This window comes from Colletes latitarsis, unplaced genomic scaffold, assembly GCF_051014445.1.
Source record: "Colletes latitarsis isolate SP2378_abdomen unplaced genomic scaffold, iyColLati1 scaffold0027, whole genome shotgun sequence".
In the NCBI taxonomy this organism is placed as follows: domain Eukaryota; kingdom Metazoa; phylum Arthropoda; class Insecta; order Hymenoptera; family Colletidae; genus Colletes; species Colletes latitarsis.
In genome coordinates, this window is record NW_027488377.1 from 258,769 (window position 1) to 281,529 (window position 22,761).

General features: G+C 44.4%; 1 protein-coding gene across 1 annotated transcript in view; it reads right to left on the reverse strand.

Moving 5' to 3' along the window:
- The window catches only part of LOC143350733 (uncharacterized), a 55,812-nt gene extending 41,734 nt beyond the window's left edge, over positions 1-14,078 (reverse strand). The window contains 2 exon segments of the mRNA XM_076782743.1: positions 11,336-11,908; positions 14,036-14,078. Coding sequence (XP_076638858.1) covers positions 11,336-11,908; positions 14,036-14,078 — 616 coding nt within the window.
- Positions 14,079-22,761: the final 8,683 nt, after the last annotated feature.

Sequence of the window (22,761 nt, forward strand, 5' to 3'; positions counted from 1 at the left end):
GTTGCTTACTAGCTCCATGCATGCTTACTACAATACCGCTTCCTCTCTAGGTATCTCCTCGCTTTCCAGCTCACCCCTTTCTTACTAGCTTACTGCTTGCTTTCTACCTAACTGATTTCTTAGTATGTTATTGTTTTCTTCCCAACATACTGCTAACTTACTAGCCAGCTGCTGGCTTACTATCTTACCGCTAGCTTACTCGCTTACTGCTTGCTTACTAGCTAACTGCTTCCTTACTAGCCCCCTCATCGCTTACTAGCTCACTGCTTGCTAACTATCTATTTGCTTCCTTAGCAGCTCACTACTTGCATACTACCTAACAGCTTTCCTACCAGCTTACTGCTTGCTTACTAGCTTACTGCTTGCGTACTATCATGCTGTTTCCTTAATAGATTCTTCCTCGATTACTAGCTCACTGCTTACTTACTAGCTTACTGCCAGCATCCTCGCTTACTGCATGTTTACGAGAATGTTGCTTGCGTTTTAGCTTAGTGCTTGCTTACTAGCTTGCAGCTGGCATTCTAGCTTACTGCTTGATTACTAGCATACTGCCTTCAACTAGCTTGCTGCTTTTTTACTAGCCCGCTGCTTGCTTTCTAGCTTCCTTCTTTTTTACTAGCCCGCTGCTTGCTTTCTAGCATACTGCTTCCTTAGTAGCTTCCTGCTTGCTTACTAGCTTACTGGTTACTTTCTAGTATTCTGCTTGCTTACTAGCATTCTGCTCCCTTACTAGCTTACTGCTTGCTTACTAGCATTCAGCACATTTACTAGCTACCTGCTCGCTTACTGGCTCACTGCATGCGTACTAGCTTGCTGCTTGCTTTCTAGCTCACTGCTTGCTCACCAGCGTACTGCTTTCTTACTAGCTCACTGCTTGCCTGCTAGCTCACTGCTAGCTTACTAGCATACTGCTTCCTTACTCGCCTGCTGCTCCCTTTCTACCTTACAGCATGCTTACTAGCATACTGCATTCTTACTAGCTAATTGCTTTCTGACCAGCCGGCTGCTTGCTAACATGCTTACCGCATACTAGCTTGCTGCTTGCATGCTATCATACTGCTTCCATACTGCCTTCCTCCTCCCTTACTAGCTTACTGCATGCTTACTGCCCGTGTGGTTGCTTACTAGTTTAATGCTTGCTTTCTAGCATACTGCTCCCGTTCTAGCTCCCTGCACGCTTACTAGCTCACTGCTAGGATACTATCTTAGCGCTTGCTTACAAGCTTGCTGCTTTCTGACTAGCCTGCTGCATGCTTAGAAGCTTACTGCTTGCTAACTAGCTTACGTCTGGCTTAATAGCATGCTGCTTGCTTAGTAGCTTACTTGTTGCTTGCAAGCTTGCTGCTTGCTTGCAAGCATAATGCTTCCTTATTAGCTTCCTGGTTGCTTACTTGCTTACTACTTGCTCACTCGCTTACTGCTGGCTTTCTAGCTTACTGCTTGCTGACTAGTTTACTGCTAGCTTACTAGCTCACTGCTTGCGTACAAGACTACTGCATGCATACCAGCTTACTTCTAGCTAAATCGCCTAATACTTGCATGCTAGCTTGCGGCTTGCTTTCAAGCTGCCTGCTAGCTTACTAGCATACTGCGTTCTTACAAGCTACTTGCTTTCTTACTAGACTGCTGCTTTCTTACTAGCTAGCTGCTTTCTTACTAGCTTCCTGCTCGCTTACTAGCTATCTGCTTTCTTACCAGCTTACTGCCTGCTTACAAGCTTACTGCTTGCTTGCTAGCTTACTGCTTTCTTCCAAGCTTACTGCTTGCTTACTGGATTGCAACATGCTTTCTAGCTTTCCGCTTGCTTACTAGCATACAGCGTTCTAACTAACTAATTGCTTTCTGACTAGCTGTTTGCTTTCTTACCAGCTTACTGCTTGCTTAGAAGCCTGCTGCTTGCGTTCTAGCGTACTGCTTGCTTACTAGCTTGCTGCTTGCAGTCTAGCTTACTGCTTGATAGCTAGCATACTGCTTTCAACTAGCTTCCTGCTTTTTTACTAGCCTGCTGCTAGCTGTCAAGCATACTGCTTTGTTACTAGCGTCATGCTTTCTCATTGGCTCACTGCTTGCACACTAGCCTACTGCTTGCTTACTAGCTAACTGATTTCTGACCACCCTGCAGCATGTTTACTAACTTACAGCAAGCTTATTCGCCTTCTGCTTGCTAACAAGCCTACTACATCCTTACTAGCTAACTGCTTTCATGCCAGCCTACTGCTTGAATGCTAGCTTCCCGGTTGCTTTCTAGTTTACTGCTTGCTTACCAGAACACAGCTTTCTTAATAGCGAACTGTTATCTGACTAGGCTGCTGCTTCCTTACAATCTTACTGGTCGCTTACTAGCTGCCTGCATGCTTACATGCTCGCTGCTTGCTTCCTAGCTTCCTCCTCGCTTACCAGCTCACTGCAACCCTACTAGCATAATGCTAGCTTACTCGCCTACTGCTTGCTCACTAGCCCCCTGCTTTCTTTCTAGCTTACTGCTTCTTTACTTGCTTTCTGCTTGCGTACTAGCTTTCTGCTGGCTTACAGGCTCAGTACTGGCTTACTACGTAACTGCCTTCTTACCAGCATACTACTTGCTTACTAGTTTACTGCATTGTTACCAGATCCCTGCTCGCTCGCAAGCCCACTGATTGCTTACAGGCTTACTGCTTGCTTACAGGATTACTGGTTGCTTACTAGCTAACTGCCTTCTTACTAGCTTACTACTTGCTTCCTAACATGCTGCTTGTTTTCTAGCTTTCTGCCTGCTTACCAGCATTCTGCGTTCTTGATTGCTTTCTCCTCGCTTTGTAGCTTACTGCTTCCTTACGAGCTCCCCGCTCGCTGACTAGCTCACTGCATGCTTACCAGCTTACTGCTTGCGTACTAGCTTATTGCATGCATAAATGCTAACTGCTACCTTACTAGCTTAATGCTTGCTTACTACCTAACTGCATTCTTACTACATTCCTGCTTTCTTCCTTGTTAGGGGGAGGAGGTTTGGAAATGCCTCGCCTAACGGTGGTCCGGATCTCAAGGGAAGGAACAGACGGAAAATAAGCAGTACAATTATAATTTTTATTTACGCTTATCCAAATGCACGGATAAGCCTTTTATTTTGTTTCTTTTCTTATAGCTTGTACAGGTTTTTGGTAATAACCGGCCGACGTCTGCCAGACGATGTTGTTGTGCGGCCCGCGTTGTTACCCTGAAACAGAAAGAGACACGACTAGGCGTTTAATACCTATCGACGTGAGTCACGTCGCTTGTCTTTCTCTTTGCCGTACGCTCCTGGTCTGTGCTTGTCGCACCTAGGAGCGGGAATCTCTGCCGCCGCGATACGCAGCTAAGCTAGTGGACTGCACGTGTGTGTGAGCGTTCCCTTTAAACCGGGAATCGCTCGCTTTCTTCCAATTATGGAAATTCGTCTCGGTTTTTTCTGTTAGACTGCAACACTTGATTGTCGCAGGAGAGGGTGCCTAGAGGGAGGTTATAAGGCTCCAACCGTCACCCGGTCCTCGGCCCCTTACCGTCTTCGTATGCGTGTGTACGGAACACGATGTGGTGCAGTCTTTCAATGGCGTATAGGACGTCTTAATATTGAGACTGGCATCCCGACGCCTTGTGAGTCGCGTTCTACGCGCAGTGACCGTACAAGACTGGCGATCAAAGAACAACGCTCTGGCATTCGCCGGAAGCTGGGCTTAGAGTAACTCGTCCAACGCTCCGACTAGAAGGCGACAAGTCCACCTAGGGTATACGTGCCAATGAGGCCCCTTTAGGTGGGTGTAAGGCCGTTCGATTAAATCAAGGGAGGATCGAGTCTTAACCTCGATACCTCTCACACGACCGCTGTTTGCAGCAATACGCGGAAAATTCGGGAACTCGATGATACCAAAGAGTTTCCCGCAGTCTTTTAACCGGGTCGTACTCACGACCGAATCGATTAACTGGTTTGATTCGACAACCGGAATTACACGTAGTTTACTGGGGGCAGTTTGTTTACGCAAGCTAATCCCGTAAAGCTGCGGTTATACGTCGGTTGCCCGCGTTGTGAAAGTTCGAATAACTCAAACTTTCAACGTTGCGTGGGAATCAGCCGCTTGAACCTGAGAATTTTCTTTATAGTTTTCTTAATTTTTCCGAATGTTCGAATAACTCGAAGCAATTCGGATATTGCGAGGGCCTTTTGATTTTCTACGAATGCTCGAATAACTCGAAGCAATACGGAATTCTTTTAATTATGCGAAGCGTGATCGGTTATCGATCCGCGCTTGGCAGGCTCTCGTTTTCAAGTGACGGACGAGCACGAGCTGCCGAAAAGTACGCGTGAGAGAGGGGGAATCCTCCGACGCGCGGCGCTGTCGCCGTGGCTCTCGTCCGTCTTTATCTCATATGTAATTGTCGCACCTTCTCTATGGTCGAGCGTTTAACCGAAAAGTTCGAAATCGAACGTTGCTGTAATGCTCGCGTGACTTACAGAAAAACTCAAGGAGCGAGAGTTTTTCTGCTGCCTTCTGTTTCGAATCGCGGACGCGTCGACCTAGAATATTCTGGTCTGTCGCGTATATTGAAAATAAAGTGGATTAACGGCTAATTACGGGTTTAAATAAATCGAATTAACTCGATCTTTAAACATTCCTAATTTGCGGCATTCTTACTAACCAGCTGCATGCTTACTAGCTTACTGCTTCCTTACTACCCTGCTCCTTGCTTGCTATCTAACTGCGTTCTTACCAGCCTGCCCCTTGCTTTCTAGCTTATTGCCTGCTTAATAGTTTGCTGCTTGCTTTCTAACATACTGCTTGTTGACTGGCATACCGCTTTCTTACTAGATAACTGCTTTCTTACCAGCTTACTGCTTGATCCTAGCATACTGCTTCCGTACTAGCTTCCTGTTCGCTTACTAGCTTACTTCATCCCTACTAGCTTACTGCTAGCTGACTTGCTTATTGCTTGCTTACAATCCCGCTGCTTGATTTCGGGCATACTGCTTTCTCACCAGCTTCCTGCTTGCTTACTAGCTTACTCGTTGCTTACTAGCTCACTGCTTGCTTACTAGCATTCTGCTCCCTTACTAGGTCCCTGCTCACTTACTAGCTTACTGCATGCTTACTAGCTTGTTGCTTGCTTTCTAGATTACTGCGTACTTATTAGCTAACTGCGTTCTCACCAGCATACTGCTTGCTTACTGGATTACTGCTTTGTTACTAGCTCCCAACTCGCTTACTAGCCCGCTGCTTGCTTATTAGCTTACTGCTTGCTTACTTGCATACTGCTTTCTTTCTAGCCAGCTGCTTGACTACTATCTTACTGCTTGCATACTAGCTTACTGCTAGCATACCCGCTTGCTGCTTGCTTACTAGTGTGCTGTTGGCTTAATACGTATCTGCTTTCCTACATGCCTGCTGCTTGCTTTCTAGCTTACTGCTTGCTTAGTAGTTTGCTACTTGCTTTCTAGATTTCAGATAGCTTACTAGCGTACTGCTTCCTGCTTGCTTGCTACCTTGCTGTTTCCTTTCTAGCTTACTGCTTGGTTGCTAGCTTGCCGCTTGCTTTCTAGCTTACTGCTTGCTTACTAGCGTACTACTTCCTTACTAGCAAATTGCTACCATACTAGCCTGCTGCTTGCTTACAATCTTACTTGTTGCTTACTACTGTACTGCTTCCTTACTAGCTAATTGCTTTCTTACTAGCCACCTGCTTGCTTGCTAGCTTACTTGTTGCTTAGTAGCTTACTGCTTGCTTTCTGGCTTGGTGCTTGCTTTCTAGCTTACTGCTTGCTTACTAGCTTACTGCTAGCCTACTTGCTTACTGCTTGCTTACTAGCCTGCTGCTGCTTTCTAGCTTAGAGCTTCCTTACTAGATTCCTGCCCGCTTACTAGCTCAATGCTTGCCTAATAGCATGGTGTTAGCTTAATCGCTTACTGCTTGCTTACTAGCATACTGCTTCCTTACTAGCTGCCTTTTTTTTTCTTTTTTTTTTTTTTTTGTACGTGGGGAAATCCTCATGGACACCCGCGGGTGGTGTCGGGCTCTTACCGACTAAAACCCCACGGTGACCATCCTCAGACGCCTGGCGAGGATCCGGGAACTCTAGTGAGGCATCACAGAATCCCCCGCCGCGTCGTGCCTTTACAAGCCCCTCCAGGTGGGAGGCACTCCTCCCACCGCATTCCCACTCAACCGCAGGCGCCTGGTTACCAGCGCCCACGGCCTCGTGACATAGGAATAGGCCGCCGACTGGGAGGCCACGTTGGCCGCTGGACTCATCCGCAGTCAACGGGCCAACCTCCAGCCTTAGGTAACACCCGCGGCAAATATCCCATGTCCCGGGCCACTCACACACGCATTCACCCACGCAAAGCATTCATATCTGTGTTTGGTCCGCGGGAGCTTTCGCTCCAACCTCCGGGATCACATGCGAGGATGTGGTCACCAGCCTCCACAAGTTGGTGACCCCATCCCCGCACCCCATCCCAACGGCTACACCTATCCGCCACCTGGGGATGCGCCACGTAGGGGTTCACCTCCCCTGCCGCCGGGACAACCAAACGGGTGCGTGGCCTTACTAGCTGCCTGCTCGCATGCTAGCTCACAGCTTGCTTACTAACTTACTGCATGCTTACAAGCTTACAGCTTGATTACTGGCTTATTGCGGGCTTACTTGCTTACTGCTAGCTTTCACTCTTACTGCATGCTCACTAGCCTCCTGCTTGCTTTCTAGCTAACTGCTTTGTTACTATTTTACTGCTTTGTTACTTACTTACAGCTTTCTTACCAGCTTACCGGTTGCTTACTAGCTTACAGCTTGATTACTAGCTTCCTGCTCGCTTACTAGCACACTGCTTGCTTACTAACTTACTGCTTGCTCACGAGCTTACCAGTTCCTTGCTAGCAAACTGCTTTCTTACCAGCTTTCTGCATGCTAAGTAGCTTACTGCTTGCTTACTAGCTTACTGCTAGCTTACTCACTTGCTGCATGCTGACTAGCTTACTACTTGCTTACCAGCTTACAGCTAGCTTTCTCGTTTACTGCTTGCTTATTAGCCTGCAGCTTCCTTTCTAACTTAGTGCTTCCCTACTAGCTTCTAGCTTGCTTACTAACACACTGCTTGCTTACTGGATTACAGCTTGCTTACGAACTTGCTGCTAGCTTACTCGCTTCCAGCTAGCTTGCTAGCTTGCTGCGTGCATTCAAGCTTACTGCTGGCATACTGGCATACTGCTTTCTGACTAGCTAAATGCTCTCGTAATAGCCGGCTGCTTTCTTACCAGCATACTGCTTCCTTACTAGCTCACCGCTTCCTTACCAGCTTACTGCTTGCATTCGAGCTTACTACTTCCATACTAGCTAACTGCTTGCTTACTAGCTTACTCCTTGCTTACTAGCTTGCTGCTTGATTACTAGCTCACTGCTTGCATACTAGCTGGCTGGCTGCTTCAAAGCCTACTGCTAGCATAATCGCTTATTGCTTGCTCACTAGCATGCTGCTAGCTTACTAGCTTGCTGCTGGCTTACTAGCTAATTGCTTTCTTACTAGCACACTGCTTGCTTTCTAGCTTACTGGTTGTTTACTAGCTTGGTGCTTTGTTACTAACTTACTGCTTTCTTACTAGCTCACTGCTTGCTTACTAGCTTGCTGCTTGCTTACAAGCTTACTGCTTGTTTACTAGCTTATTGCGTGCTGTCTATCTTACTGGTTGCTTACTAGCTTACTGCTTGCTTACTAGTATACCGCTTCCTTACTAGTTCCCTGCTCGCTTACTAGCTCACAGCTTGCTTACTAGCATACTTGTACAGACGAAAAGAGGCGCGGACGAGGAACAGGGACGCGAAGAATGGCGGAGCAAATCACACAGTCACAAATTCATTGTAAGGTTGCAAAAAGTTCACACTTTATTGTCCACTAACAACTATGAATCGTCACTTTCAACACTAGTCCCCGCAGTACACACTCTACACTTTCACCTCAACCCTTTTAAGTAAACTCTGTTCTCACAACACTTTACTGTCCACACTAAGCGTTCTGCTACGACTCGGTTTAAATTCTGATCACGGACGAGCCCCCAATTTTGTAGAAAATGAAATTAAAATAGAATAAAAGATGTTAAGTTTACTTGAACATGAAATAAAATAAAGGTGGTAAAAATATAACTCGCTACGTCTTAACTCGCTCGTGTGGACTCTTCGACGGTTCGCTCGACTCTGCCCTTTTTTCCCAGGGCCAGCCACGTGCGTCTTCAAACCGAATGACGCTACCCGCAACATTGACGGCATCGGCATCGATACCATTGCATAAACAATCATTCGGCTCCAAGCATTCGTCGCTTACTCATACCACTCATGATTCACACATACCATACACACACACACACCACATTCGGCCATCGTGAAGAGATATCTGCCCTCAGATATCAGATGTATTCTCACTATCCGTCAATGCATCTTCTAAGTCCTCAATCCACGATTTCAAGTATTCTGAAGTTGTCGATGTTTGTCGTGGCCCCTCGTGCTCACCTACTTTCTCTACCAAATACCGATCATTGCGCAGTACACGGGTAATTTGATACGGGCCTAAATATTTATGCGCAAACTTTAAACCTGGTCCTGATTGTGTCCTTTTGATAGCGACCAAATCTCCTTCGTGATAGTGATGAGCCTATTTACGATTCCGGTTAAAACTACGCCGATTCTCCTGTTGGATTTTCAAAATGTTGTTTTTTGCTTACCGTCTCAATTCGTGTCGATTTTCTTGAAATAGTTCGTTCCACTCGTTGCTTATTATTTCTCGGACCTCGGGATTGTTCTTCAACCTCATATCAGTCCCGAATAGAATCTTAAAAGGTGTATTGCCGATACTGCGGTGAGGAGTTGCATTCAGGTAGTTTTGGCATACGTCTAGGTACCTGTGCCACTCATTAGGTTTTGGTGCGGCCAACTTAGTTAACACAGGAATGATTGTCCTGTTCACCCTTTCTACCTGTCCATTCGCTTTTGGTACCCCCGTTGTAATAAGGCCAGCTTCAATATTTTCTTCTCTGCAGTACTCTTGAAACTCTGCCGAAGTAAATGCAGTTCCACGGTCCGAAATAATCTTTCGGGGATTGCCAAAAATTTTCGCTTGTTTTTTCAAGTGGTTGACGACCTCTCCAGTACCGGTAGATTTTGTAGCATAGAGCCACACAAATTTAGAAAATCCATCTATCACTACGAATATGTGTTTGTAATTCTTCCGAGTTGACGGAAGCGGTCCTAAGTGATCAATGTGGTATCCATCTAACGGAACGTCTCCTTTGTCGATAGGGTATAATAGTCCGTCTCGTTTTCCAGATTTTCGTTCTGCTAAAATACACGCAATGCAATTCTGAATCACTTTTTCCTCTTTAGATCTTAGACCTTTGAACCAATAATCTTTTCTAACAAGGGTCTCGGTTTTACCACTAGAGAAGTGTCCGTTCTCATGCAACTGTCTTATTATTTGACCCTGCATAGCACGCGACACTACTATGCGAACATCGTCGTCAATTACCTTAAACAAAAGTCCGTTTTTTATTACGTAGTCGCCATCATTATTTTGTACACTATTCACACAATCCATTATTTCTGATAACTCTTTGTCCGCACATTGCGCTTTTCGCAATCTCACGAGCACACTCGTCTCACACTCGCTGATAAGCATACACACCGGAATAGGCTTTCGACTTAGCACATCGACATGTCGCATATTGCTTCCTGAGCGATGTTCAATAATATAATTGAACTTCTCTAACAATAATGCCCACCTTGCAACTCGAACACATAAGTCTCTTTTTTTCATAGTGAGAGTAAACGCACGACAATCGGTTATTATTCTAAACGGTATTCCTAAAAGATAAACTCTAAACTTATGTAACGCTTTAACTATAGCTAATATCTCCAATTCATAGCTAATGTATCGCGATTCTGCCTCTGATGTTTTCCAGCTCGCATAATATGTTGGATGGTAACGTTGATCGACATCGTCTCTCTGTAACAGGATGGCACCGAGTCCGACGCTCGACGCATCCGTATGGAGTTCTGTTTCCGCACCTACGCGGTATAATTTTAAAACCGGCTCACTGCTCTATGCAATTTTCAATTGTTTAAACGCTAGCATATGTTTTTCATTTAGTTCAAAATTTACGTCTTTTTTCAACAAGTTCGTCAAGGGTTGGGCTATTGTTGAATATTGTGGAATAAATTTGCGAAAATACCCGGTTAATCCTAAGAAGCTCTGTACGTCTCTAACATTTTTTACTAATGGAAAATTCATAACAGCTAATGTCTTACGCTTCGACGGACGTACGTGACCATCCTCAATTATGTGACCTAGATATTCTATGCTACGTTGAAGAAAACGACATTTCTTCCAATTCACTCGCAATCCATAATCACTTGCAATACACAATATCTCACGCAATCTTGATACGGCTTCATTTTCGTTATTCGCAAGAATAATTAAATCATCTATATATGTCAAAACAACACTTGTCTGAATCGGGTTACGAAATATATTATTGATATATTTTTGAAAGATAGCTGGAGAGTTGCAGAGACCAAATGGGGTTCTTAAAAATTCAAAATGCCCATCAGGTACTATAAATGCAGTGAATTTACAACTATTTTCCTCAATCGGGACGTGAAAAAAACCATCTTTTAAATCGAGAGTACTAAATATCGTCGCGCCCTGTAAACGATCCAGCTGATCTTCTATCAACGGAAGCGGATAGCGATCTTTACATACTTTCTTATTAAGTAATCTATAATCTATACACAAACGCATTCCATTATCTTTCTTTTTTACCAGTACAATCGGACTGGCATATTCCGATGTACTTTCTCGCACTATTCCTTGTTGCATCCATTCATCTAACTGTTTATTAACTATTTCTCTTTGCACTGGCGCTAATCTACGTGGAGGTTGATATATAGATATATCATCTTTCAATACAATGTTCATTTTAATGTTAGACTTTTTAATAGTTTTAGGCTCATAATTACTTAATATATCTTCTATTTCTGGTTTAACGGTATCATTTTTAATATGCTGCAAATCTATTAAAGTATTAGTTACATTGTTCTCGGACTCATCGAAAGTATCTATGCAAAATATTTCTGGTACATCATAAGAATTCGTTACCCTGTTATCGCGTTTTGAAACCTCAACACTCTTACCGTCTAATGTCAATTTAGCCTCTTGCAACAATTCCAAGCCAATCAAAAAATTATGTCTCAAATATTCATCCGGTACCACGTGAATTAAGAATCGGAAAATATTTGTATCGATTTGTACGTTCCCATGAAAACTGCCTAAAGTAGTGACCTTACTTAAACCGAATCCTTTACAAGATATTTCTGTACCGTGTAAAGTTGGGCATCCTAACCTAATATATTGTTCGGCCTTCATTAAATGTAAATCGCTACCCATATCTATAAACGCTACTATCTGCTTACCTAGTAATGTAACAGGCTTGTATACTTTATTGTCCTGAACGGCCACTGCCGTATACTCGTTTACCTGCTTGTCCTGCCCCTTCTTACAATCCATGGCTCTGTGTCCCAAGTCTCGGCAAGCGAAACATCTTGGCCCTTTGCTTTTAACAAGACAGTCTACAACTCGATGGTTCCTCTCACAGCAATTGGAGCATCGTAATTGGTTATTCGGCACTTCTTTAACGTCTTGCTTTATTGTCTTCACTGGTGACCACTTGCTTTTCTTTGGCTTGATCGCTGGGTTGAACGGCAACGATCTTCCTTGCAAGGAAATCCTATCGAATGCTGCTAACAGTTCCCCCTTAGTTGCTATCTTCTGCACTCGCGCCAGATCCCTTAATCCTCGATCAGGTATTCCTTCTATAATGTACTCTATGATTTCTGCGTCACTGCTAGGTACGCGGTATCCTAAAATCACTTTTTGATGTACATATTCGCTGAACGTTTCTTCTTTCCTCCAAACACGCGCCTCAAAACGTCGTCTCATCTCAAGAACGCTTCCAGGATGGTAAAACATTTCCTGTAGATTCCTCAGTAATTCTTCTACTGACATTGCAATATGTTCAGGTTTCGAATGTAACCACTCAAGTGCATTACCCTTCATTCGCGATCCCATCAACAGTTTAGCCATATCATCCGTCAGTTGATACGTCATTTTCAATGTTTGAACTTGACGCTCCCACGTGACGAATGTATTGCTACTTCCATCAAAATAACTTAATAAATCCGCAATGGCAGAGATATTTACCGGTGGTGGTCGTCTTTGCCCCGTCGGTACGCTTGTTGATTCCCCTGCCTCACCTCTGTCGAGATTAAGCCTCTGCATTTCTCGAAGTAATGCAATTTGTTGGCGAGCTAAATCAAGCTACCGCTCTACTAGTTGCTTCTCTCTTTGCGCAAGTTCCATTTCTCGCCGCATCTGTACCATATCACTTGCGCATCCTGAACTATTGTCACTCGCAGTTTCTTCGACCACGCTGCTAGTACATACTTTTAACCATTCGCCGGTCGGATCGGCTTCATGCAGCCGCTGAATCAACTCCGCTTTCAAACCAGATATTGAAAGTCCCTTCTCTCGTAATTTTTCTTTCAATTCTGCGATGCAGAAATCACTTGCATCCCTCCTCACTGAAGCCATTTTATTGACCACTAACAACTATGAATCGTCACTTTCAACACTAGTCCCCGCAGTACACACTCTACACTTTCACCTCAACCCTTTTAAGTAAACTCTGTTCTCACAACACTTTCCTGTCCACACTAAGCGTTCTGCTACGACTCGGTTTAAATTCTGATCACGGACGAGCCCCCAATTTTGTAGAAAATGAAATTAAAATAGAATAAAAGATGTTAAGTTTACTTGAACATGAAATAAAGTAAAGGTGGTAAAAATATAACTCGCTACGTCTTAACTCGCTCGTGTGGACTCTTCGACGGTTGGCTCGACTCTGCCCTTTTTCCCCAGGGCCAGCCACGTGCGTCTTCAAACCGAATGACGCTACCCGCAACATTGACGGCATCAGCATCGATACCATTGCATAAACAATCATTCGGCTCCAAGCATTCGTCGTTTACTCATACCATTCATGATTCACACATACCATACACACACACACACCACACTAGCTTACTCCTTACTCACTGGCATACTGCTTGCGTACTAGCTTACAACATGCTTAACAGCTTACTGTTTGCTAACTAGCCTACCGGTTACATACTAGCCTACTGCTTGCTTTCTAGCATACTGCTTCCTTACTAGCTTCCTGCTCGCTTACTAGCTCAGTGCTAGCTTACCAGATGAATGGATACTTACTAGCCTACTGCTGGCTTACTAGCATACCGCCTCCTTACTAGCCTGCTGCGTGCTTTCTAGCTTAAAGCTTGCATACTAGATAATTGCTTGCATACTAGCTTACAGCTAGAATACTCGCTTCCTGCTCGCTTGCTAGCTTGCTGCTTGCTTTCGAGCTTCCTGCTTGCATTCTAGCTTACTGCTTGCTCACTAGCTTGCTGCTTGCTTTCTAGCTTACTGCTGGCTTACTAGCATACTGCTTTTTAACTAGCTAACTGCTTTCTTACTGGCTTCCTGCTTGCTTACTATCTTGTTGCTCACTAGGTTACTGCTTGCTTACTGGCTAACTGCTTTCTTAAGAGCCTGCTGCTTGCGTTCTGCCTTACTGCCTGCTTACTAGCCTGCTGCTTGCATTCTAGCTTACTGCATGATTACTAGCTTACTACTTGCTTACTAACTGCTTTCTTACCAGCTGACTTCTTGCTTACAAGCATACTGCTTCCCTACTAGCTCCATGCTTGCTTACTAGCTCACTGCTTGCTTACTAGATTACAGCTGGCTTACTAGCTTAATACTCGCTTACTAGCTAACTGCTATCTTACAAGCCTGCTGCTTGCTTACTAGCTTACCGGTTACTTACTAGGTTACTGCTTGCTTACTAGCTTACTGCTTGCTTACTAGCATGTTGCTTGCTTACTAGCTAATAGCTTTCTTACTAGCCAGATGCTTGCTTACTAGCTTACCTGTTGCAAACGAGCTTACGCCTTGATTAATAGCAGGCTGCATTCTTACTAGCTTCCTGCTCACTTACTAGCTCAAGGCTTGCTTACTATCAAACTGCTTTCTTACTAGCCTGCCCATTGCTTTCTGGATTACTGCTGGCATCCAAGTTTACTGCTAGCTTATTTGCTTACTGCTTGTATACTAGCCAGCTGCTTGTTTTCTAGCTTAGTACTTCCTTACTATCTTCCTGCGCGCTTACCAACTCGCTGTTTGCTTACTAGATTATCAGTTGCTTACTTGCTTACTGCTAGCTTACTCGCTTCCTGCTTGCTTACTAGCCTGCTGCTTGCTTACTAGCACGCTGCATGCTATCTAGCTTACTGCTTGCACAATAGCTAACTGCATTCTTAATAGCCTGCGTCTCGCTTTCTAGCTTACTGCTTGCTTACTAGCCTGCTGCTTGCTTTCAAGCTTAGTGCTTGCTTAATAGCTTGCTACATGCTTACATGCTAATTGCTTCCATTCCTGCTTACTGCTTGCTTACTAGCTCACTGCTAGCATAATGGCTTACTGCTTGCTTAATAGTTAACTGCTTTCTTACTAGCCTGCTGCTTACTTTCTAGCTTAGTGCTTGCTTACTATCTTGCTACTTGCTTTCGAGCTTACAGCTTGCTTACTAGCTTACTGCTTGCTTACTAGCTTCCTGCTCCCTTAGTAGCTCACTGCTTGCTTACTAGCTTAATGCTAGCTCACTCGCTTGTTGCTTCCTTACTACTTTCCTGCTCGCTAACTAGCTTGCTGCTTCCTTACTAGATTCAAGCTCTCTTACTAGCTCACTTCTTGCTTACTAGCGTACTGCATGACTATTAGCTTACTCCTTGCTTAGTAGCTAATTGCTTTCTTACTACCTTCCAGCTTTCCTCCTAACTTAGTGCTTTCTTACTAACTTACTGATTTCTTACAAGACTAATGTTTCCTTACTAGCTTACTGCTTTGCTTCTGACTTACTGCTTGCTTACTAGCTTACTAGATTGCTGGTTGCTTACTAGCTCACTGCTGGCTTACAAGAATACAGCTTGCTGACCTGCTTATTGCTTGCTTACTAGCTTGCCGGTTTCATAGTAACTTATTGCATCCTTATAAGCTCACTGCTTGCCTACTAGCTTACTGCTTGCCTGCCATCTTGCTGCTTGCATTGTACCTTCCTGATTCCTTCCTAACTTAATGCTTTCCTACTAGCCGAAAGATTCCTTACTAGTTTCCTGCATGCTTGCTAGCTTACTTCTTGCTTGCTACCTAATTGCATTCTTACTAGCCTGTTGCTTGCTTACTAGCTTACGTCGTTGTTACTAACTTACTGCTCTGTTACTAGCTTGCTGCTTGCATACTAGCTTACTGCTTGCTTAATAGCATACTGCTTTCTTACTAGTTTACTACATGCCTACTGGCTAACTGCCTTCATACAAGCTTACTGCTTGCTTACTAGCTTGCTGATTCCTTACTAGCTTCCTGCTCGCTTGATTGCTCACAGCTTGCATACGAGCTTACGGCTTGCTAACTAGATATCACCTAGCTTACAAGCTCACTGCTTGCATTCCAGCTTACTGCTTGTTAACTAGAGTACTGCTTCCTTACTGGATTCCCACTCGCTCACTCGCTCACTGGTTGCTTCCTAGCTTACCTGGTAGCTCACTAGCTTGTTGCCTGCTTTGGAGCTTCCTGCTTCCTTACTAGCACTGCTTTCCTACTAGTTAACTGCTTTCTGTCTAGCCCGATGCTTGCTTACTACCATACAGCATGCTTACTAGCTTACTAGTTGCTTACTAGCTTACTGCTTCCTTTCTAGCTACCTCCTCGCTAACTATATCACTGCTTCCTTACTACCCCGCTGCTCACTTAGAAACTCACTGCTTGTCTACTAGCTCACTGCTTGCTTACTAGCATGCTGCTTCCCTACTAGAACACTGCTGTCCTACTATCTAACAGCTTTCTGACTAGCCTGATGCATGCTTGCTACCTTACTGCTTGCTCACTAGCTCACTGCTTACTTACTAGCATACTGCTTCCCTACGAGCTCCCTGCTTGCATAATAGCACACCGCTTGCTTACTATCTTACTGCTTGCTTTCTAGCTTACTGCTTCCTTACTAGCATACTGCTTCCTTACGAGCTCCCTGCTAGCATAATGGTTCACCGCTGGCTTTCTAGCTTACTGCTTCCTTACTAGCTTGCGGCTTGCTTTCTAGCTTACTGCTAGCTTAATAGCTCACTGCTTGCTTACAAGCTTACTGCATGCTTGCTAGCTTACTACTTGCTTACTAGCTTACTGCTTGCTTACTAGCATACTGATTCCTTACTAGCTGACTGCTTTCTTACTAGCTCGCTGCTCGCTTTCTAGCATTCTGCGAGCTTACAAGCACACTGCTCTCTTACTAGCTAATTGCTTTCATACTAGCCTGCTGCTTGCTTACTAGCTTACTTGTTGCTTACTAGCTTCCTGCTCGCTTACTATCTTTCTGCGTGCTTATCAGCTTGCTGCTCGCTTACTAGCATAATGCTTGCATACTAGCATACTGGTTTCTCACTAGCTAAATGCTTTCTTACTAGCTTACTGGATGCATTCCAGCATACTGCTGGCTTACTTGCATACTGCTTTCCTACTAGCTAACTGCTATCTGTCTAGCCTGATGCATGCTTACTACCTTGCAGCTTGCTGCCAATACATTACTGCTTCGTTACAAGCTTCCTGCTCCGTTACTAACTTTCTGCAGGCATACTAGCTTGCTGCATGCGTTCTAGCTGGCAGCTTGCCTTCTAGCTTACTGCTTGCTTCCTAGCATACTGCTTCCTTACTAGCTGACTGCTTCCTTACTAGCTCACTGCATGCTCACAATCTTACTGCTTGCTTACTAGCCTACATGTTGCATACTAGCTTACTGCTTGCTTACTAGCTTCCTCCTCGCTTACTAGCTTACTGCTTGCTTGCTATCACATTGCTTGCATACTAGCATGCTGCTTCCTTACTAGCTCACTGCATGCTCACAATCTTACTGCTTGCTTACTAGCCTACATGTTGCATACTAGCTTACTGCTTGCTTAGTAGCTTCCTCCTCGCTTACTAGCGTACTGCTTGCTTGCTAGCATACTGGTTGCTTACTAGCTTACTAGTTGCTTAATAGCTTACTGCTAGCATAATCGCTTAATGCTTGCCTACTAGCTTGCTGCATGCTTACTAGCTCACTGCTTGCTTACGAACTTATTACTTGGTTACTAGCTTACCACTTCCTTACTAGCTCACTGCTTGCTTAGCAGCTTACTGCTTGTATACGAGCTTACTACATCCTTCCTAGCTAACTGCTTGCTTTCTAGCTTACTGCTTCCTTACTGGCTCCATACTCCCTTACTAGCTTACTGATTCCTTACTAGTTTCCTGCTAACTTACCAGCTCACAGCTTGCTTACAAACTTTGTTCTTGCTTACTACTTTACTACTTCCTCACTAGGTCCCTGCTCGCTTACTAGCTTACTGCTTACTAACGAGCCCGCTGCTTGTTTTCTAGCATACTGCTTCCTTACTAGCTTCTTGCTTGCTTTCTAGCTCACTGCTGGCTTACTAGCCCAAACACCGGTTGTCCTGATGAGTTGCATCAGTAAGCAAGCAGTAAGCTAGTAAGCAAGCATTAAGCTGGTAAGTATGCAGTGAGACAGTAAGCGAGCAGGAAGCTAGTAAGGAAGCAGTGAGATATTAAGCGAGCGGTAGGCTAGTAAGCAACCAGAGTGCTAGTAAGCAAGCAGTAAGACTGTAACAAAGCAGTCAGCTAGTAAGCAGGCCGAGAGCTAGTAAGCGAGCAGGAAGCTAGGAAGGAAGCAGTATGCAGTTAAGCTAGCAGTATGCTAGAAAGCCACCAGTGAGCTAGTAAGCAAGCAGTAAGCAAGCATGCAAGCAGTGTGCTAGTAAGCGAGCTGGAAGCTAGTAAGGCTAGCTGTATGGTAGTAAGCATTCAGTATGTTAGGAAGCAAGAAGCAAGCTAGTAAGACACCGGTAAGCTAGAAAGGAAGCAGCAAGCTAGTAAGCAAACAGTAAGCTAGAGGGCAAGCAACAGGTTAGTAAGAGAGCAGTTAGTGCTGTAAGCTAGAAATCAAGCAGCAAGCTAGTATGGAAGCAGTTAAATAGTAAGCAAGTGGTAAGGTAGTAAGCAAGCAGTAAGCGATGAAGCTAGCAGTAAGCTAGTAAGCAAACTGAAATCTAGTAAGCAAACAGTGAGCCAGTAAGCGATCAGGAGGGTAGTAAGGAAGCAGTATGCTAGAAAGCAAGCAGTTAGCTAGCAAGGAAGTAGTAAGCTAGTAAGCGTGCAGTGAGCTAGTGAGCGAGGTGGAAGATAGTAAGGAAGCAGTTTGATAGTCAGCAAGCTGTAAGTTTGTATGCAACCAGTCCGCTAGTAAGCAAGCAGTAAGCTAGCATGCAAGGAGTGTGCTAGTATGCGAGGTGGAAGCAAGTAAGCATGCTGTAAGCCAGTATCCTAGAAGTAAGCTTGCAAGCAAGCAGTATGTTAGTCAGCAAGCAGTGAGATAGTATGCGAGCTGGAAGATAGTAAGGATAGCAGTATGCTAGTAAACAAGCAGCAATCGAGTGGGCTCGCAGTAAGCTAGTAAGCAAGCAGTGAGCCAGCAAGCGAGCTGGAAGCTAGAACGGAAGCAGCATGACAGTAAGCAAGCAGGAAGCTAGTAAGCATGGAGTGAGCTATTAAGCAAGCAGTGAGCTATTAAGCAACAAGTAAGCTAGCTAGTAAGAAAGCTGTATGCTACTAAGCAAGCAGTAAGCTTGGAAGCAAGCATCAGGCTCGTCAGAAAGCTGTTGGCTAGTAAGCAAGTAGTATGCTAGTTAGCAAGCAGTATGCTGGTAAGCGTGCAGTAAGCTAGCAACCAAACTGTGAGCTAGTAAACAAGCTGTAAGCTAGTAAGCAAGCAGCATGTTGGCAAGAATGCAATTAGCTGGCAAGAATGTAGTTAGCTAGTAAGCAGATAGTAAGCTAGTAAGTAAGCAGTAAGCTAGTAGGCAAGATGTGAGCTAGTAAGCAAGCTGTAAGCTGGAATGCAAGCAGCAAGCTTGTAAGCAGGCAATAAGCTAAAAAGCGAGCAGCAGGCTAGTAAGCATGCAGTAAGCGTGTATGCTAGGAGTAAGCTAGTAAGCAAGCAGTGAGCTAGTTAGCAAGCTGGAAGCTAGTAAGGAAACATTATGCTAGTAAGCAAGCAGTGAGCTAGTAAGCGAGCAGTAAGCTAGCATAAAAGCAGATCGCTTGTAAGCAAGTAGTATGCTAGTAAGCAAGCAGTATGCTAGTAAGCGAGCAGTGTGCTAGTAGGCGAGTGGGAATCTAGTGAGGAAGCTGTATGCTAGTAACCAAGCAGTAAGCTAGTAAGCAAGCTGTAATCTAGTAGGCGAGCAGGAATCTAGTGAGGATGCCTTATGCTAGTAACCATGCAGTAAGCATGTAAGTAACAAGTAAGCTGGCAAGCGAGGTGGGTCCTTGTAATGGTGCAGAATGCTACTAAGCATCCAGTTAACTAGTAAGCAACCAGTAAGATACTAAGCGAGCATGGACCTAGTAAGGAAGCAGGATGCTAGTAAGCTAGCAGTAAGCTATTAAGGAACCAGGAATCTGGTAAGCAAGCAGGAAGCTAGTAAGGGAGCAGTAAGCGAGTAAGCTAGCAGTAAGATTGTGGGCAAGCTGTAAGCTAGAAAGCAAGCACCAAGCTAGTATGCAAGCTGTCAGCTACTAAGCGAGTAGTGTGCTAGTAAGCAAGCAGTAAGCTAGTAAGCAAGGAGTAAGCTAGTAAGCGAGCAGTAAGCTACGAAGCAAACAGTAAGCTAGAAAGCAAGCAGTAAGGGTGTAAGCTGCCAGTAGGCTAGTAAGCTAGCAGTAAGCTACTAAGGAAACAGTAAGCTAGAAAGCAAGCAGTAAGGGAGTAAGCTGGCAGTAGGATAGTTAGCTAGCAGTAAGGTAGTAAGCAAACAGTAAGCTAGTAAGCAAGCAGCAGGCTAGTAAAAATGCTGTTCGTTAGTAGGGAAGAAGTAAGTTTGCAGTAAGGCAGTATCCTGGTAAGCAAGCAAGAAGCTAGTAAGGAAGCAGTAAGCTAGCAAGCAAGCAGTAAGTTATTAAGCGAGCAGTAAGCTGGTAAGAATGCAGTAAACAAGTAAGCAAGCGGCTGGCTAGTAAGAAAGCAGTATGCCAGTAAGCAAGCAGTAATCTAATAAGCGAGCAGCGGGCTAGTAAGCAAGCAGTAAGCGAGTAAAGGAGCTGTAAGCTAGTAAGCCAGCAGTCAGCTAGTACGCGAGCAGGAAGCTGGAAAGCGAGCTGGGACCTAGTAAGAGAGCAGAGTGCTAGCAAGCTAGCAGTAAGCTATTAAGGAACCAGTGAGCTAGTAAGCAAGCAGGACGCTAGTAAGGATTCAGTGTGCTAAAAAGCAAGCAGCTGGCTAGGAAGCAAGCAGTATGCTAGCAAGCAGGCAGTAAGCTGGTAAGCGAGCAGGGTCCTTGTAGGGGAGCAGAATGCTACTAAGCATCCTGTTAGCTAGTATGCAACCAGTAAGCTTGTATGCGAGCAGCAGGCTAGTAAGGAAGAAGAGGGCCGTGTCCGGGGGCCTCCTGCTGGAGACTCCCGGACCGTAGGGCTGGGAGAAGGCGGACCGACTCTCCCAGAGGCTCTGGGAACAGCTGGGCGAGCGGGTTCTCCGGGTCGCGAGGCCCGCGAAGCGCACGAAGATGCGCGTTTGTGGGCTAGACGATTCGGTCACAACGCAGGATGTGTCTCGTGCCATAGCGACGACGGGGGACTGCCACGATGGAGACGTGAGTAGGTGAGAAAGGAGAGTTCTGGACAGGGGGCACCTGGTGGGTGCGGGGGAGGGGGAGTTGAGGGTGAGGGGAGGTGGGGAGGGGGAGATGAGGGTGAGGGAGGGTGGGTGAGGGGTGCCCGAGGTGGGTCCGTCGGGAGGGGGGGGGGCTGTCGGAGTGGGAGGTCGGTAACTATTACCGACAGTCGATAATAGGTATCTACGGTCGATATTTAGTATCTATGGTTGGTAATTAGTATTTATGGTCGGTAATTAGTATCATCGATCGATAATTGACATTAACGGCTGGTAATTAGCGGAGGTTAGAAAATGAAAGAGGGTAATTGCCTGGTATCGATAAAAAGAGAAGGGGCGATAAAAGAGATGCATCTGGTAAAAAGAAGTGGTAATTATCAATGGTAATTATCAGAGGTCGATAAAGAGGAGGTGGGGAAAGAAATTAGACGTCTTTTGACTATTTCGAAATTTTATTCCACAAAAATTAGATACAGTTTTTATTTTTAATTATTAATAGCATCATATAAAATGTTATCTAGCGCATATGCCAACAGCTCGCAATCTACAGGCGAATTTTTGTCGTAATATTGACGAAGGATTTTGTCTGCATCACGTTTACGCATAATACTATTGCGTTTTAAAATATTTGTAAATTCTTGGTATTTCTCACCAACATAGTGCGCATTTTGGCATAGCCACGAATATGCATGCTCGATGCACTGTTCCAGTTCGAATAAAAATAATAGAGTTGTCGGTTTCATATACATGCAAGCATCATGCAATTTCACTTGTACAATGTTCATATCACGCATTGCAACAACCGTAAGCACCAAATCACAAATTGATAACGATGTTGGAGAAGGAGCTGATAGCACATGTTGTTTGATATCCTCGCGTTTCTGAATAAACACCATCCATGTTGAGTAAGACAGCAACAATTTATTTCCTCGAGTATCGCCAAGTATAATTTCCACGGTGGATACAGGTCCTACACCGATTGCAATATCCAAATACTTGTATGCTGTGGATGTGAGGGCAAACCTCCTTCCCAGTATATGAGGCGTTGAATGCTGTTTCTTGCTACTGTTTCATGTAGAAAAGTAAATAAAGAATAAAAGGTTAGTAATGACAATAAGTAATAACAGTAAGAAAAAATGGATAAGAAAAAATGGTGATAATAATACTTACTCATTACTTGTGCATGCTGTATCGCAAGGAATGCAATAATTCATTTTTTCAGAAAAAATTTGAACGTAGAATTCAATAGATAATGTTTCACGACGATACTATCAAACGAGTGTGAATATTGTGCAGCACTTAAATGCAACGTTGCATCATATGTATCAGGGAAGCGGATGGCGCGTAGTGGGGGGAGGAATTTTTTATATCACATGTTCTTCTTCTGCGAAAAGTGCAACTTTTGCAAAAATGTCTTTTAGATTACCTTGAACACGTCTAAACATGCAACTTCTGCAAAGCGTATAACATTACATTCGCAGGATGATGCAAACAAATAATATTCTTCGCGACATAGATCATTTGTGGGGAAGGAGGAATTTTTTATATCACGTGGAAAAGTGCAACTTTTTGCAAAAATTGTTTTTTAGATTACCTTGAACATGTCTAAATATGCAACTTCTGCAAAGCGTATAACATTACACACGAATTGTGCGAGCTATTGGGGTCCTAATCATTTTACGTACACGCTATTCATATTCTTATTTTATGTCGCATGTTCTTCTTCTGCGAAGAGCGCAACGTTTTTTTGCAAGACGTTTTAGATTACGCTGAACACGTGCAAAAACGCAACTTCTGCAAAACGTATACATTGCATTTACAGGCAAAGAATTCTGTAATATATATATGGAGACCCTTACCATGGGAAAGAAATTAGATACC